The sequence below is a fragment of the Neospora caninum genome, chromosome Ia, assembly GCF_000208865.1.
Source record: "Neospora caninum Liverpool complete genome, chromosome Ia".
NCBI classification, from domain to species: domain Eukaryota; phylum Apicomplexa; class Conoidasida; order Eucoccidiorida; family Sarcocystidae; genus Neospora; species Neospora caninum.
In genome coordinates, this window is record NC_018385.1 from 2,217,688 (window position 1) to 2,233,632 (window position 15,945).

The 15,945-nt window shown below is 57.0% G+C and overlaps 1 protein-coding gene across 1 annotated transcript; it reads left to right on the forward strand.

Annotated features, from left to right (window-relative positions):
- Window positions 1-1,440: 1,440 nt before the first annotated feature.
- On the forward strand, window positions 1,441-13,750 carry NCLIV_002420 (conserved hypothetical protein; the record flags this gene model as incomplete). Its single annotated transcript, XM_003879740.1, has 14 exons — window positions 1,441-1,590; window positions 2,404-2,574; window positions 2,910-3,443; window positions 3,634-3,776; window positions 4,113-4,178; window positions 4,896-5,095; window positions 5,564-6,087; window positions 6,576-7,958; window positions 8,399-8,512; window positions 8,938-9,283; window positions 9,644-9,787; window positions 10,241-11,403; window positions 12,103-12,477; window positions 12,929-13,750. The coding sequence occupies 14 exons, from the start codon at window positions 1,441-1,443 to the stop codon at window positions 13,748-13,750; spliced, it is 6,135 nt and encodes a 2,044-aa protein (XP_003879789.1).
- Between the last annotated feature and the right edge of the window lie 2,195 nt (window positions 13,751-15,945).

Sequence of the window (15,945 nt, forward strand, 5' to 3'; positions counted from 1 at the left end):
TCTTTGGCAGTCAGAGGCCACGTGGAAGCCCAAAGAAAAAGCTGAGACTGAAAAAGAGAGAGAGCCTGGAGAGCCGGTCACCTTTCCGCATCTTTTGCCGTCGCAGAAACGTATGCAACTGCGGCGGTTCTCAGGGCCGTATAGCGAAAAGGGAAACAGATGCGGCGCATGCTTGTCCCATATTTGGCTTTCTCGTCGGGCTTCGCGGTGTGTTGTTCGCGGGCGTCCCTTCTGCGACAACAAGACGCGTTCAACGGAGAAGGCGACGGCGATCTTCAGCCGAAAACGCTTTTACACTCCAGACGTCTCTCGCTTTTCCATTTGTCGTTTCGCGAGTCCGTGCGCATGCTCCGCAGAGTTTGTCTTCGTTGCTCTGGACCTCGTCTGTGCAGCGCCCCCGCTGTCCTGCGGCGCATTCACCGTCTTCTCCCTTATTTTCTCTACACGGTTCCGTTCATGCTCCGTGCCTCACTAATGCCCCGTTTCCCTCTAAAGAAAAAACAAGTTCTGAGTTTCCACGCCTCGCTTCCGACCTCTTACCGGCTTTTTGGGCGCCTCTGCCCAGCTCCTCAGCAAGTCTCCTTTGCGCGGCGGAGAACGGAGCAGGCACTTGGACAAGTCCATTCCACGAAAAAGAGAAACGCACAGAGGCCCGATTCTAATTGATCCGCAAAACGTTCACTGCATGTGCATTTGGCCAGGCATCCCGTGTCACTGTTTCACATCCCCGACCCCTGCCGGGAAAGGGAACCGGGGTCACTCCCCCAAGATGCGAAAGGAGTCTGTAAGTCGCACGGTTCACTTTCTCTCTCTGTTTCGGACGTTTTCCTCTGTTCCCGTCTCCTCTCCTTCCGCGCGTCCCTTCGTCCCTTCTCCCATTCTGCCGGACTCGTGGTAGGATGTCCCTGTGGCGAAGATCCGCAGGCATGCACACCGCGCTCGCAGTCTCTTCCTGTCTCGTTTTTGTCTTCCCCACGCCCTTTCGTTTTTGTAAATCTCCGTCCCTCTGTGTTTTACGATTCTCTTCACTTCCGTGTAGCTGCCTCAAGGCCTAACTGCGTCGCCTCCGTCTCCGGCCTTTCCCCGGTTCACACATCTCGAACGCTGTGCCGCCGAGGCGCACACGGGAAAGCGCGGCGCACCCCTGTGTCGAGCCGCATCGCCATTTCCAGAGACCCCGTGGAGTCCTGTGGAGAAAGGGGGAAAACTGACAGCGCGTGGTGATCTGCAAAAAGAGGACATGCGCGGATCTCGATGCATGCGTTGGATCGTACCACGTACACCGCGCCGCCAGGAGAGGGAGTCACGGAGATGCGAGCGCTCCTCGCGCAGGAGAGGCATTCTCTCCTCAGGCGTTTGCTTGTATCTGAGTAGGAAAACGCGGGGCGACTGAGAGACAAACGGACTGGCAGAGATCGAGTCGCGTCTCCCGTCGAAAAGATGGCGGAGCCGACGCGTGAACTCGTGTTGCCTCCGAGGGGGGACGAAGAAGAAAGCAACTGTAGCAGCGGCTGTCTCTCCCCCCAGTGGCAAGGAAATCTGATGGAGGAACTGCAGGCCGCGCAAAGCATTTCTGCCGTCGTCAACGTTGTAGGTTTGGCTCTTGCTCGCTGTGTATTCCTTTCCTCACCAAATCCCTGCTACGTGGAGTCGCTGCTGAGACAGGGGAACTGATGCCTCAAGTTGGGAGAAGTGCAGATACTGCCGTTGTGTTTGATTGGTGTACCCCACTGCACTGAACCGCCTCATACTGCTCGCAAGTGTTGGATTTCAATATCCTACGTATATTCCTGTTGCGCACGCTTTCAAAGAGCTGGGGCCAAGTTCCCAGTCTCTTCTCAGTTAGCCAGCCGACCACGTAGAAACGCCTCCGCGAGTCGGATAGGTTTCCTTCGTCTCTTCTCGGAGGCATCGGTCGCGTCTGTGGAGTCTCCACTTTTCAGACTGGCGGTCTGACCCTTCTGAATGGAAGTCGAAAGTGCACCCGGGCGTGCCAGGCCCTCTTTAAATTTCCCTCTCTTATCGAGTTCTGTTCCCTTTCAGTCTCAGCGAGAACGTGCAGCTTCCTCTTTTTCTTGTGTGTCCCCTCGCCCCCGCGTGCTGTCACGCACCCAAGCGTCTCCTCGATTCGCCACCCTCTCGTTTTCGTTTCTGATCACACGCCTTGAGAAGCGTCTTGAAACCGCGCCTCTCTTCTTTAGGGTTCAGGGTCTACGACGTGTTTGTCCTCCCCTTCACTGCTGGGTGCCTGTCGCCGCACTTCAGAGTTGAAAACGGCTGCGTGTATTTCCCCCGCGTCTTTCTGGGAAGGACCACGGGGGCGTGCGTCTCCTCTGGAGCTTCTGCGAGGACTCTGTGCGAGGAGTCTCTGCCATGTTTCTGTGTTTTGCCTGTCGCTACCAGCCTGGGGCTCTGGAACCCAGCAGCGTATTCTCGTTCCTCTCCGAAGGCTCGCTTTTCGCGTCCTCTCTGGAGGAACCTGCGGATTTCTCGCCGCGGCGCGCCTCTGCCGGCCTGGCCCCGAAGGAAATTTCTCTCTCGGATTTCGACGGCTACTTCAACAGCCTCAAAGAGGTGAGCGCGCGGGCGAGCTGAGGAAAAGCGGAGGCAACGCGGAGAGACAGTGGCCCAAAAAGGCTACGACAGGAAGAAAAGACAAACGAAGAGCACGTGGAACGTGGAATCGATGACGTAAACACGAGAGAGACCGTGGAAACACGGAGAGCAGAAGGCAGGCCGTCTCCTTTGAAGTCCATCTTCTCTTTTTCGTGATGCAGTCTCTCTCGGAGGAGTGCGACCGCTTTTGTCGTCTCTCGCATCTTGTCTCCTGCGTTGTCGCTTCTCGAGCCGAGGGATGGCAGCGAATGTTGGGTTCTCCACCCCCCCGTGTTCTTTTCCCCGGCGTTCAGGAACTGTCTCAGTTTGAAGCCATCTGCGCAGATGACCGAGAAGCCCTCAAGGCTCGCGACGGAGGGACTCTCTCGCTGAGTGCCAGGCGAAGAGAGAATGCCGAGCTCTTGGTGGCGTCCACGCGACGCATGCAGGGTTCGCGCTTTCCCCCCAGCGGGGCGGTCCGACCTCGCAGAGACCGGAGACTGCCGAGAGGGGAGAGGCGGCGAGAGAGAGAGAGGTCGGAGACGCGAGACGCAGATGCGAAGAAGGAAGACTCGGCGGCCTTCGCGGAAAAGCGAGGGCGCGGAAAAGACGGAAGTCTAGGAGAACGGAGAGGAGAGGAAGAACCAGAGGACGACGGTTTAGAAAGAAACGAGAGAGGTGGAATTGATCATGAGCAACTTCTCCTCTATGGAGACGATGACGACGAGGAATTTGTGGAAGGGACATTGACCTGCAGTTCAGTGCCGGAGTGCTTCTTCTCGCCAGACTTCCAGCTCTCAGACTTTCTCTGCTACGACCTGGCCGAGGCCGTGAAGGTGCACGACGAGGTGAGCGACTGCGAAAGGACACGACACAGAGAGGACCACCAGCAACGGGAAGAAGTGGAGGGACAGGAGACAGAGAGAAGTAGAGAGATAAGCAGGGAGAGGCGGCGCGCTGCAGCGTCGACGAAAAAGCTGCAAGAGGCGAATCCGGCAGTTGTGTGTGTGTCTGTCTGTCTGTCCTCTTGGCGCGCAGTTCTCCACTTGTTTAGACGAGGTCGAATGCAGCCTCGTCTCTCTGCTTTCTCGGCGCTTCTCCTTTTTCGTTAGTTCGTTGTGGAAGCTGACGAGCATGCAGTCTGAAATGGAAGGGGCTCTTCGAACGGTCGCCTCTCTCAGGTGAGGAGCGAAAACGCAACCGGATCTAGACTCGCTTCCGTCCCCTTTCTTGACTGAGTCTCCACCTTTTTTTTCAACACGAAGAAGCAGAGACCGAAGAACACTCAGTTCGCGCGTCTCGAAAGGAAGGATGTCTGTTCCCGAACACAACACTGTTCCTCGTTTCTCTTTCGCGACAAGGAAAGGAAAGGACAAAAAAAAAGCGCGAGTAGCGCGGGGTGTACCACGGACCTCGTCGGCTTCCGTTTCCTACCTCTTGTCACTTTGCACATGCATGTCTCACTGAACAAATCTAATCCTTTGTTTCCACTTTTCTTTGTTGATGAGCTCGCTCAGAGGGGAGATCAAGAAGATGCAAGCGGAGCGCGTGGAGCTCGGCCTCAAGGTGCTGCGGTTGACAAAGTAAGCCTGTCGGCTTTTGGATGACCCCGTGAGATGGCCACACGCCGCTGTTTCTGGTCTTTGTGTCGCTTTCCTCTGCCCCACGCGTGCGCGTTGTTTCCATCAACCAAGTCTTTCTGTGTTTCTCCAGCTGCTTTCCACTGACCCGTTTATGTTTATTTTTCTCGCGAGGCCTGTCCTGCGATTTCTTGCCTCTTCACCCTTTGTGAGCCGTTTGCGTCGGTCTAGATCAATGCTGCGCCCTCGAGATCTTTCTGAGCTCTCCTCCGCATGCGTCCACAGCTGTGCATCTCCTGTCTTGGTTTCTCGCGTCTCCCCGTCGTTGCCGTCGCCTTCTTCCCTCTGGACGCGCCACCATCGCGTTCCGCGTCCTGTCGTTCTGCAGAGAGTTCCAACACGTTGCCTCTTGGCTGGTCCCTCCACGTCTCTCCGCAGAGTTTTGTCGCCCCTCCCGTCCGCGCGGCGTCTCTCCGTCGATGCCCGCGGAGACCCTCGCAGCCTCAAACCTTCCTCTGTGTCGGGTCGTCTTGTTCCCTTCGTTTCTTCAGCCTCCTTCGTCGGTGGCGCTGTTTTTTATGGAGGTTGAGCGCCTCCGAACAGAGCGTTTCTTGAGAGAATCCTTCCCGCCACTTCAAGCCGGGGTCCACCGCCTCCTCTCAGTCTGTGTGTCCCGTCTATTTCTGTCTCGTCCCTGGCGCGTGCGCTGCCTGCCTTCAGAGAACGCCAGGGACTGCTCGTTCACTTGCGCCGGATGGAGTTTCTGAGCTACGTCCGGGACTGTCTCCAGTCTCTCGACATCCTGCTGCAGGCGAAAGAATTCGCGACCTGCCTGAGACTCATCGAGGCCACGCGGGCCGTGATGAACCAAGAACTCGCCGCGCTGCACGTCGCGCGCCCCATTCGCCTTCAGCTGGATGGTGAGGAGCAAAGAGAAGGAAGGGGAAAGGAGAGAAAGAAGGGGGAAAGGAGAGAAAGAGAGGGACCTTTAGGGATTGGGGTTGTCGGTGGAACGAGAGCTGTGACGAGTCAGGGAGTGGGTATTCTGTCGGCATCGGTATATTTGTGCGTGCAACTCGCTTTGAGGGTAGAAGAGAGAGATAAGATGTAGAGCGGGAGAGGAAGAAAGTTGAACAGGAGAAAAAGGAAGAGAGGGGACCTTCACATTTTGGGACGTTATGGCTGAGAGAGTGGTAACTGGCCGAGGGCTTCAACACGGCCTTCGCCCTCCCACACGTCCACGCACAAAAAAGAGGGGCAGAAAGGGAAAAGCAAAAGGCCTTCGGTGGTGGCGTCGCAATCGAGGATTCACTTCAGCGTCTAAGTTTCAAGACACCAGTCGACGTTTCTCCGCACATTTCAACGCTTTTGTGCTTTGAATTCTTCAGAACTCCAGCACCGAATCACCACGTCATTAATCGACGACTTTGCTGCCGCCTCGTTAGCTGCTGTCTTCCCTGCTCATTGTGACCCTCAATCTCCAACTCTCGTTTCTTCGCTTCACGCCGTCTTAACCTCTCCCTCTTCATCCTCTCCCTCTTCTTCGCCTTCCTTTTCTTCGTCGTCCTCTTCTTCGTCCTCTCCCTCTTCGTCCTCTCCCTCTTCGTTCTCTGCCTCTTCTTCGCCTTCCTTTTCTTCGTCGTCCTCTTCTTCCTCGCACGCGGTCGCTGCAGCTCGGCGGCTTGCGCCGGTTATTCGGCCAGTTGTCCGGGTGGATGTTTTGCATGCGCGGCTGGGGACTGTGGAACAGAGACAGGAGCAGACGGAAAAAGACAGCAGCGACTCTCTCGACAGCCAGATAAGCTCAGCGCTCACCGCGTTGTACGGCGACTGGGCTCGAGGATGGACGCTGCAAGTCGAGGAAGAAGAAGCAAACCCTTTCGACGACAGAGGGGTCTTCACCTGGGAGCAGGTCAGTGCGATTTCGCGTCTCGCACTTTCAGGCAGTGTTCCCTTTTCCAGTCAACCAGTCCGTGTCTGCACACATCGTTGCTCATGCACATCGGTAGCAGCGTTTGATTTGTCGATGCACGCGTTTTTGACGGTGTGTGTGGGTGCACACAAGATGCGAGACCCTCAACGTCTTTAGATGTATATGAATCTGTGTATGGAATAGAGACACGTCGATGCCTGTCAGAGATGCGAAAAACCACATGCCGCGTCTTTCATCGATCGCCTTCTGCGGATGGAGTCATTCATTTCCACGGAAGAAAGCAATCACGAAGGTACCACCATCTCCACATTGTTACGTTCACATATATATATATATATATATATATCTTCGGTGTCTTATACTCCCACGCCATGTGACTCAGTAAAAGAAAGGTGTGAGGAAGGTGGCTTTCCCCATCGCTGCGACCTTGAATAACTGGTTTCTGTGTGTCTTCTTTTTTTCTCCAGCGGTTGATATCGTGCGTGGGAATGGCGCCAGAAAGTTTGCAGGGGCTAAATTTGTTGTCTAGGTGCGAGGGCAATGCGTCGATGATGATCGCCCGCGCCCGTCAATCTTTTTCTTCCGCGACGAAGAGCGCCATGAGGACAGTCGCGAGTCGCGCTGTTATGAAGTATTCCTGCGCCTCGCCTGCCCCTCGACAGGCCTCTTCTCTTCCGAGCAGACTGGCGACCGATTCCGAGGAAGAGGAGCCGCCAAAGTGCCGTTTGCCACTTCGCGAGGGATCGAGACACGCGCACGCGTCCACAGATCCACAGGAGACCTGTCAGGCGCCTTCTTCACCGCACTTTCCTCCCAGCAGCGAACCTTCCTCTGAACAAGCCTCTCGCCGCTCCCTCAGCCTCGTCATTCCCTCAAGAGACGAAGACGGAGACAGAGAGATAGAACAAGCGGGAGACCAAGAGGGAGATCAAGAGAGATATCAAGAGGGAGAACAGGAGACAGTCGAGAGATCAGGGCGTCGGCTCTCTAGTTCCCGCTCTGTCTCTCGAGGAGAGGGAGAGAAAGACGAACCACGTCCATCTGGAAGTGAAGGACGAGAGAACGCAGAGGCGGGCCATTTTGGTGGCGACGGGGAAGCGGCCGGTGAGTCTGCGGTGTGCTTCGCTGCGACGGCAGGAGAGGGAGGGTCCAGCGGTGGGAGGGTGACTGTAGGGCAGAGCGAAGAGCAGAGAGGCATATCACAGGAGGCGAGCGAGGAAACGGGCGAAAAGCGAAAGGCGGAGGGGCAAGAGGGCGAGGAGGTCCAGAAGGCGGCCAAGCGAGAAGGTCGCGAAGACCAGAGAGAAGCCAGCCGGTCTGCGAGGGTCCCGGCACCCGCGCCGCCTTCTCCCGGTCTCCCGACGGAGAAGCCTCGCCCTTCTGATCCTGCGCCGCCCCCCGAAGGCCCAGGCCCCCACCAACTCGCGGAGGCGCTTACGAAGCTCGAGCCTCGCGCGTTTTGGGGAGTCTGGAGCGACTGTCTGGGGTTCTGTCTCGCGGTCGCGCGTCGGCTCGAGGCGTGGACGTGCCTCGTTCTCATGCGCACTGTCGAGCTCTCCCTCGCTGCGCGTCTGAAGAAGGAAGAGCTCGCGCGGGCGGAGAAGGGACCCGAGGCGAGAGGAGACCACGGCGTGGCGCCAAGACAAACCGGCGCTGCAGAAGAGACGCGGAAAGACAGCTGCAGGTCCCCGCAGGGCGATGGTTCGCAGGCCGAAGACATAGGGAGAGAAGAAAGAAAGAAAGAAGGCTCCGCTTTCACGGTCTCGCAGGCGGAGAGTCTGGGGAAACGCGTCGACGCGCAAACCCGCCAGTGGCGCATTATCGCGGCCGATCTCGCACGACTCGCCGAGGTACGACAGGGGTCTTTTTGCATGCTTTGTCGCGCGTTTCACTTGGCAGAAAACGAGGGATGCGGGCGTGGGAGCGTGTCTGTCCTTAAACATCTGGGTTTTAAATATCAATATCTTAAATTTAAATAAAATTTTTTTCGTTTTTAATTTTTATAACAACTTTTTTCCATAATAAAAATATTGTTTTACAATATCAGTAATTATACAAGGTGCCAAAGTATACATCCACATGTGTAGAGCTGCACGCACCTACGTATACGCACGTGCGTACACAGATGGAGGAATGTTGGTGTGAATCGGCGCATACACATGCATGTATGTTCTTTATAAAGCGGATGTGTCTATGCATGTGTGCGTGGAGGGAGTGAAGTCCGTCCGTTTCCTTGGTCGATAGGATGGGCGGGGGAATCACGCGTTCTGCGTTGCCTTCTCGTGCGCAGACGGTCGTCCAAGCGCTCGTGGCCAAGTGCAGCAGCATGTTGCAGCTGCGGGCCGAACCGCACTGCCGCATGCGGCCAGAACACCTCGCGCAGCTCTACTGGACGTCCCTCTCTGTAAGCGCGTTAGAAGGAAAGAAAAGGGGCAGGCGAACGAAAGAGCTTCCACCGGGTTGGAGACAGGTGGGGCTTGGCCGCCTTGCAAGTGAAGGCTCTCCCCACAAAGCGCCGGCACGCGCTATGCACGATCGAAGCCTGGGGGACAGCCCGTACAGCGATTGTGGCATAGAGAGTCGCGGTAAAGGAGTGCATGAGCCGTCAGAAAACGGAGAGGACACCACACCTGAGAGATTATGTGCACGCCTACTTCCTCTCCAGGGGAAGGAGAAAAAGGTGCTGGCAGGCAGCGCCTGGAAGAGTGGAAACAGCAGGCGACGCTCTTGCGATTGCACTGTTTGCTCTAGAAGGCACAGGGTACATGCAAAAATTGGCAGGTGGAGACTGCGTCCTTTCCTGTCTCTGTTCTGATTTTTTTTCGACAGGCGATGGGGTGTCTGTACACGCTGCAACAGCGGTTTCACAAGCGCCTCACAGAGGTGCTTCTCCAGTCTCTTCGGGTCACGGTTCACCTCCTGCTTTCTCCTGATCAGCTGCGGAGCCAAGCGCCAGGCGCGTCTCTGCTGTCTCCGGCAGCTTCGTCCAGGCCGCGCTCGCGGACCGAATCGGGTGTCGCGGCAGAGGAAGAGAGAGAAGAGGCCACGACAGACACCCACTCGGCTTCTGATCTTGGTCCCAGAGGCGAGGCGCGGGACGACGGCGGGATGGAAGAAACCCGGATTGGAGGCCTCGACGACGCGGCCGAAAACGACGAAGAAGAAGACGCCGTCGGTACGAACCGTCTTTTATGCGACTCCCTCACAGGCAGCTCCAGCTGAAGCCGCCCTGGGGGTGAAACGCTTTACTCGTTTGTCACGGAACACGTTCAAAATGCAAGAAGGCCGACAAGAGGGGCTCTCGCTTCAAGTCCTCGATGAGTTCGGAGGCGTTGAAGTCCTGGTCTTCGTCCCGTTGCTCTCACTGTACACTTGGGCGCAGTAGAATACGCTGTCTCCGCTGTTTCTCAGAGAACAGCCCGGGGAGTCCGTTCGTCCGCGTGTCCTTCCTACACGCCTTTGTTCCCGTTTTTTCAGTTTTTCGCGCCTTCGGCTCTGTCCTCGCCTTCGTCTGCTCACTCGTGTTTGCTTGCAGGTTCTCAGAGCTTTCTCCGTCTTCTCGACGATGTGGACGGCCAGTCCAGTTCACCTCTTCATCTGCAAGTCGACAATCTCTCTCTTCAACTCGCTGTCCCTGCGGCAGCCTCTCTCAAATCTCAGCTCTTCCTTCGAGCCAAAAGTCGGTCTCAAGCGAAGCTCTCTCTGCGGCACCCTCGAAATGGACGAGAAACGAGACGACGAACCTACGCATATCTGCGTACATAAATGCATGTAGAGTATTTTAATACGCATGTCTGCGTTGGTGCGTATATGTATATGTATAGATATGTGTATGTATATATGCATCTGCAGATGTGAGTCTCGTAAGACAGAGATAGGAGCCGACTATTCGGTGGTGTCTGGCGGTGCCCCATCGCTGTCATACACCTGTGGCAGCAGGATGCCCGGTCTTTGCAAGGTATTGGAGGGGAGTCGGAGAACGTTCCAAATCCGTCGAGAATCGGAAAGTGGCTTCCATCGGGGCGGTTCGAAAGGCGTGTATCACTGGGCCATTCTGGGGGCTCGGTCCTTGAGAGCCTTGTCGATCTTTCACCGCGCCGCGTGTTTTGTCTTCTCTCGGTTGTTTGCGCAGTGCTGCTGGAGTCTTTTCACGAAGCGAAGCTCGCACAGGTGAACGTCATTTTGGAGAACGAGACGTGGGAACGCGCGGATGTTCCTGTCTCCTTCGTCCCCACTCTCGAGACCATTCACCGTTTCCCGTTTTTCTCTGCGCCGCTTCCTTGTTCTTCTCCGCGGTGCCCAAGTCGGCGTCAGACGCAGGCGAGGCGTCGCGGGGAAGGCTCAGGGCGAGAGGAGGCAGGCGGGGCCTCGCTCGACTGCAGCGGACAGCCGGGCGCTCTCTCGGAGGTGCGCGACGACAGAAGCGGAGTGGCGAGCGACGAAGGCCCTGAGCCCCAGCGGGCGTCTCTTCCCGGCTCGAAAGGGGAATCCGGCTCCAGTCAAGAAGTCGTGGTCTGTGCATGCGACTGCTGGTCATGCACGCTTTCGCCTCGTTGTTTGACGATCAACAACGAGGCCTTTATGGTCGTGCCTTCCTGTCTCCTGGCGATCCAGATTCTCTCAGAGTACCTTTCGCTGCTCCGACTCCTTCCGCTGCTTCTCCCGCTCGTCCTGTCGTCTCTCGCACACGTCTTGCAGCACTTCTCGCGGGTGTCGCTTCAACTCACCGTGGAAGGAGGCGCGGTCAAGCGAGGCCGCCTCCCGCGGATCACCTCCGCCGCCCTCGCTCTCTGTGCGCGGAGCTGCGCGTGCCTGGGCGAGGTCCTGGCGCTGCTGCTTCGCCGCATCGACAGTCAGCAGAAACGCGTCTCGGGCAAGCGACGCATCAGCCTCGAAGCGGCGGAGTCGCCGGGGGGCCGCGAGGGCGAAGACGGTAGCGACGCGTTGCTCCCCTGGCCCGAAGAACTCGCTTTCGAGACAGCTCACGAGGAGACCGCTGGAGACGACGGGGCGACGCGCAGCCAAGCACCTCGAGCGGACAGCACCGAAGGCCGGGACACCCACGGGAGCCGCGGGGAAGAGGAAGTCGATACGAGACGAGCCGGAGAGAGAGAGGAAGCCTCCACACCTGCTTCTCGCCAATGCCGCGTCTTTCTCGCGCCCGTCCCGCCCCTCCTCAGTCCCCTACCGAAGGCACTTGCGAGTCAAATGGGCCTCGGCCCCGTCGACCCCCACAGCCGAGCCTCGCAGGTCCTCCAGCAGACTTGCCAAGTCCTGGCTGGCGCCCAAGCCAAGGTAAGGGAGTCGCGAGAAACGTCGATCGCCAGACGTCTTTGCGGGTATCTGGTTTTCGTCCAGAGGACGCACCTTTGGTTCATGTGTGGGGCTTCCCATCCTGACGCGCCTTTCGCTCGAAACCTTCCAGGTCGACTGCGAACGTTCACATGGCGTGTGTCTATTTTCGTAGTTAGTCTTAGCCTTTCCAGGGAGTCCTCGTCTGCATTACGATACACAGCCTTGAATCCCGCGAGTTGCCTGTCCACGTGAAGGCGGTTACTTCTCTGGAAATCGGGAGGATCGTCGTTTCCCACAACTGGGACCTGTGTTGCGCGTTCTCGGTCCCACGGCGCAGCTGTGCGCTCTTGGTGTCGCCGGCGGCGACTGGTGAGACGGCGGCCACCCCCTCTTGTCCGTTTCTCTCTTCTACCTGTCGACTGTCTGCAGGTCTTCCGAAGGTCCCCACACTACACTCTTGCGTGCACTTCCGGTCCCTCCGTCTTCCTATCGATTTTTCTGTGTTGACCAGTGTGTTGACGTAAACACGTACCCTTTCGTGCATGCATTGGCTTGCAAGTGCATACAGGTCTAGTCATGATGCCGGAGTCGCCTGAGTGTTCTCGCCCCCCACTTCGCGTCCCCACCTGTTCAGGTGGCCTTCGCGGCTTTCTCTCATGATCGCACCGTGTTGTGTGTTTTCCGTCCGTCGATTCTCAGGTCTACCAGAAGATCGGCGATATTTTGATTGACCGCTTCGAGGTGCACAGCGCACGATGGCTGTCGACTGCTCACCCGCCGTCTATGATGGCCGAATTTGCATCAAGTTCGACGTCGGGGAGCGCGGGGGCGGCAGGTGCTTCAGTTGGACAAGCGACGGCAGCCACGGACGACCAGAGACAACGCACAGAGTCCCAGCGGGGCGAGCGAGAGCAAGAGGCTCGGCCTGATGGAAGCGAAGGGCGGGAAGGAAATACAAATCGACCGCCCAGCACCCTTTCGAACGGCAGCCCGCAGGACGTCCAACAGATTCCTGCTCCGCCTCCGCATGACGCCCTCAAGGGTTTCGTCAAAGACGCCTCTTCCCTCTACAAAGTAAGAGGTGACACAGGCTCGTCGACCATCTGATCGCCACACGCGTTTCCTGGTGTCCCTATGCGGGCCAGAGATGACCATTCTTGTTTTTCCACTGGCACGGGTCACATACCTCGACAGTTCCAGGTCCCAGGTGCAAGCGGTATGGATTCCAAGGACGTCTGTAGACCGCACCGGATTCATGCTTCCTCCGGAGCTCTTTTCTGACTTCCGGTTTTCTCGCACCCGCTGCCTTCCTATGCGGGAAGGCAAATCGCAACCAGAAGACACGCACTTGCTTTCTCGGTCGCCCGCGGACAGCAGGATAGAGCAAGCGGTGTTCCGGCACTTCGGCTCGCTTCTTTTTTTAGCTCATCTTTTCTCTGGTGTATCTTTGTGGTCGCTGTCGTGAGCGGAGACCGGAGAGATCTGTTCACTAAGAATGTGTGCGGCCTTTTGGCGTCTTGTGCAGGTCCTGCACCGTCTTCTTCCTGCAGATGCTGTGAGCAAGATTTTCGCGCGGACCTTTCACCAGATTTCTTACCGGTTTGAGACACGGCTCACGGCTGCTTTCTCTCACCAGGCGTTCCCCGCGCCTCTCGCGTTCCCACCGGCGCCCAGCGGTCTCGCACACGGGTCCGTTGACAGTGGGACCGCTCGCGATAACTCTGCCCACACGCCAAGCAACGGGCATTCCACAGCTGGAGAAGGCATGCAACGGCGTGCTCAGGGCGCTGAAGGAGCAGATTCGAGTATCTTGGACTCCCAGGCTGCAGGGACGCTTCCCCAGGGAGGCAGCCTAGTAGGGACAGGTCCACCTGCGCCCGGAGACGACGGAGGCAGGCTGACGACACCAGGTCAGACTAGCGGGTCCGGCAGTCCGCCCGGCTCCGATGAGACTCTTGACTCAGCAGGCAGTCGAAAGGAGGGAGTGTCATGGACTGGTTCGCCCGCAACGGAACCGTCCGGCAGAGACGCTGGAGGCTTACGAGCAGGTGGCCAAGGGTCTCCAGCTCCAGGGATGGATGCGGTACAAGTGCGGATCAACTCGCACTTGGGTGGAGGAGAGAAGAAAGCAGTGCATGCAGTCTATAGTACAGCTCAGGGAGAGACTATGGGGGACCGCTACTGGCTAGATTGTGTCTACCTCTACGAGAGTCTCTGTCGACTTGAAGATCTGAGGATCCCCCTCTTGCACCTTGTGCGCGACCTGTTGAGCGCGTGCTCCAAGTGCTGGACCGTCAGCCCCGGGGTTGCTGAACTAATTGAGCGACGACTCCCGAGAGGAGAGTGAAGAGAGTAGAACTGCAGAGAGGAAGGGGCTGCTCGTAAAAAAGAAGTCTAGGCCGGGGTCCGCGTGAGTGTTAAGAACAGGTAAGGACAGTTGGACCAAACTCAAGCGTTGTGTGGAATAAACTTCTGCGGGTTTCTTTATCAGGCGGACAGGCAATCGTGCGTAAGTGTGTGCCAGTAGACATACTCATGCAGACGCAGGCCCCCAGCGAAGTCTAACAAATGCCTCTAACAGCAGTGTACGTCTCCTTCTCCGAATCGCCACACGTTCCCCCGAAACATGGAGGGCCGGTTGAGGTCCGACAAGCAACACCGTCGCTTTTAGGGCACCTGTCGCTATATATATATATATATATATATATATACGGCCTCCCTCTGCGTTCAGTTCATACTTGTGAGAACATATTTGCAAACTCTGGCTACAAGGCAACTGGCTTCGCACTTACGTGGCTGCTGCACAGCAACACTACAAGAGCACCGGCTGCCACGGGCGGTGAATCCTTCGATGCCTCGTATAGAGGGTTGGTCACCAAGGGAAAGATGCGGGTGGCGGCCGTCTCTAAACTTCCGTTTGACTCGTGACCATTCGCTTCAGCCATGGCTTGTTGCTCCACAGTCACACGTAGAACATCACCCTCAGCAGTCCTCGACTCGTCCGTGGCACTGGCGAAGACGGCTGCATCTACCACACGCATGGAAACGTTGCAGCTGCGCGCGACCGCTTTAACCAACCCACCATAGAGCGGGCTTTCATATTGCACACTTGGGGCCTTTACAATCTTTCGATTACGAACAACGGGAAAACGCGGACGGCAGCGACCGCTCAGCGGTGGCGTTAAGCGCGCACGTTGCCGTAACCGGAGTTGCCAAGAAATTCCCGACGGTCGTGCCCAGAAAGGGCTGATCGAAATGATACCCTCCAGAGCATCGAGCCGATCGTGAGCCCACGAGGTGTCTCTTGAACAACAACAGCGGCCCAATTGAAAGCAGCGTCCCTTGCCGCTCGGATGGCAAGGATAGCAGCCTCGCCGTTAGGCCGATATTTCTCTTTACACTGGAGCTCAGTGAAAGGATAAGCCGTACAGTTGATTCCGGAACAGCCTGCATTTTGGAAGCTGCTACCGAGAGCAATGTATGGCACTAAAAGTGCACGGCGTTTTACTGCCGAGCGTCGTCATAGTAAAAAGATATGCGGGAAGTCTGAACTGACTGGCCAACTGCTCTACCTCTCACGGCGTTCCCGTGTGGCCAACTTCCGCCACGCGTGGCAAAACGAACTGAAACTGCAGCAGTTCAAAACACGACGTGCGGCCTACAGTCGTCCCTGCGGCGTGAACGGGACTGCACTTCACAAGAGCGCTCCCGAGTCCCCAGCTTGTAGGGTTAACGCACCGGACGGATGGGCAATGATGACGTTTTGCTTTTTCGGAAGACGGAGAGCGGAAAACATGAGAGTCAGCCTTGCTTCAGGAGCCACTGCCTCCAAATCTGCAGCCGCATGATCCACTTTCCCACATACTGTTCGCGTGCGCACTTTAGCGTCACCACTGGAATCCGTACAGCCGTTTGGTACCATTGGCGTGCCCGAGGTTATAACTTTGCTCAGAGACGGTGGATGACGGCTGTGCACCGAGGGCAGCTCTGTCAACCCAAACACACGAGAGATTTTTCCAGTCTGCGCAGCTAGCCTCTGTTCGTTCTAGGCACGGCGCTGCACTGCCACAGGCTCCCACCAACCTCCTCCGGTTCCGCGAGGCGCTGTAGAACCTGCTCAATGTTTGTGCAGTAGCCCATGCGTGGCGCTATGTCTACAACCTTTACCGTGTTTTTCTCCACTTTTTCGTCTGCCAAAACGCCTTCCTGAAGAGGAACAGCCGTTCTTTCCTTCCGGGAGAATCTGGACACGAATGGCCTCGACAACGGCCTCGTGCCATGCCGAAGCAGGCTTAAAACTATTAAAGCAGATTATCCACGAAGAGACAATCAAAGTACACGGTTTGACATGCCAGCGACGTGAGCACCGGCTCCAGTGGCAAGCATGCTAGCACCCACTCGTATGTCCTCTCGCATACACGCTGCTGATAGCGCCATGTTCCTGGAGTCAGCCCCGCCTGAGACATCTCCAAAAATGTATCCAGTGAAGGAGCCACGTTGACCCCATGGTACTGCTTCCGCAGCTTCAACAGAGACAGAGAC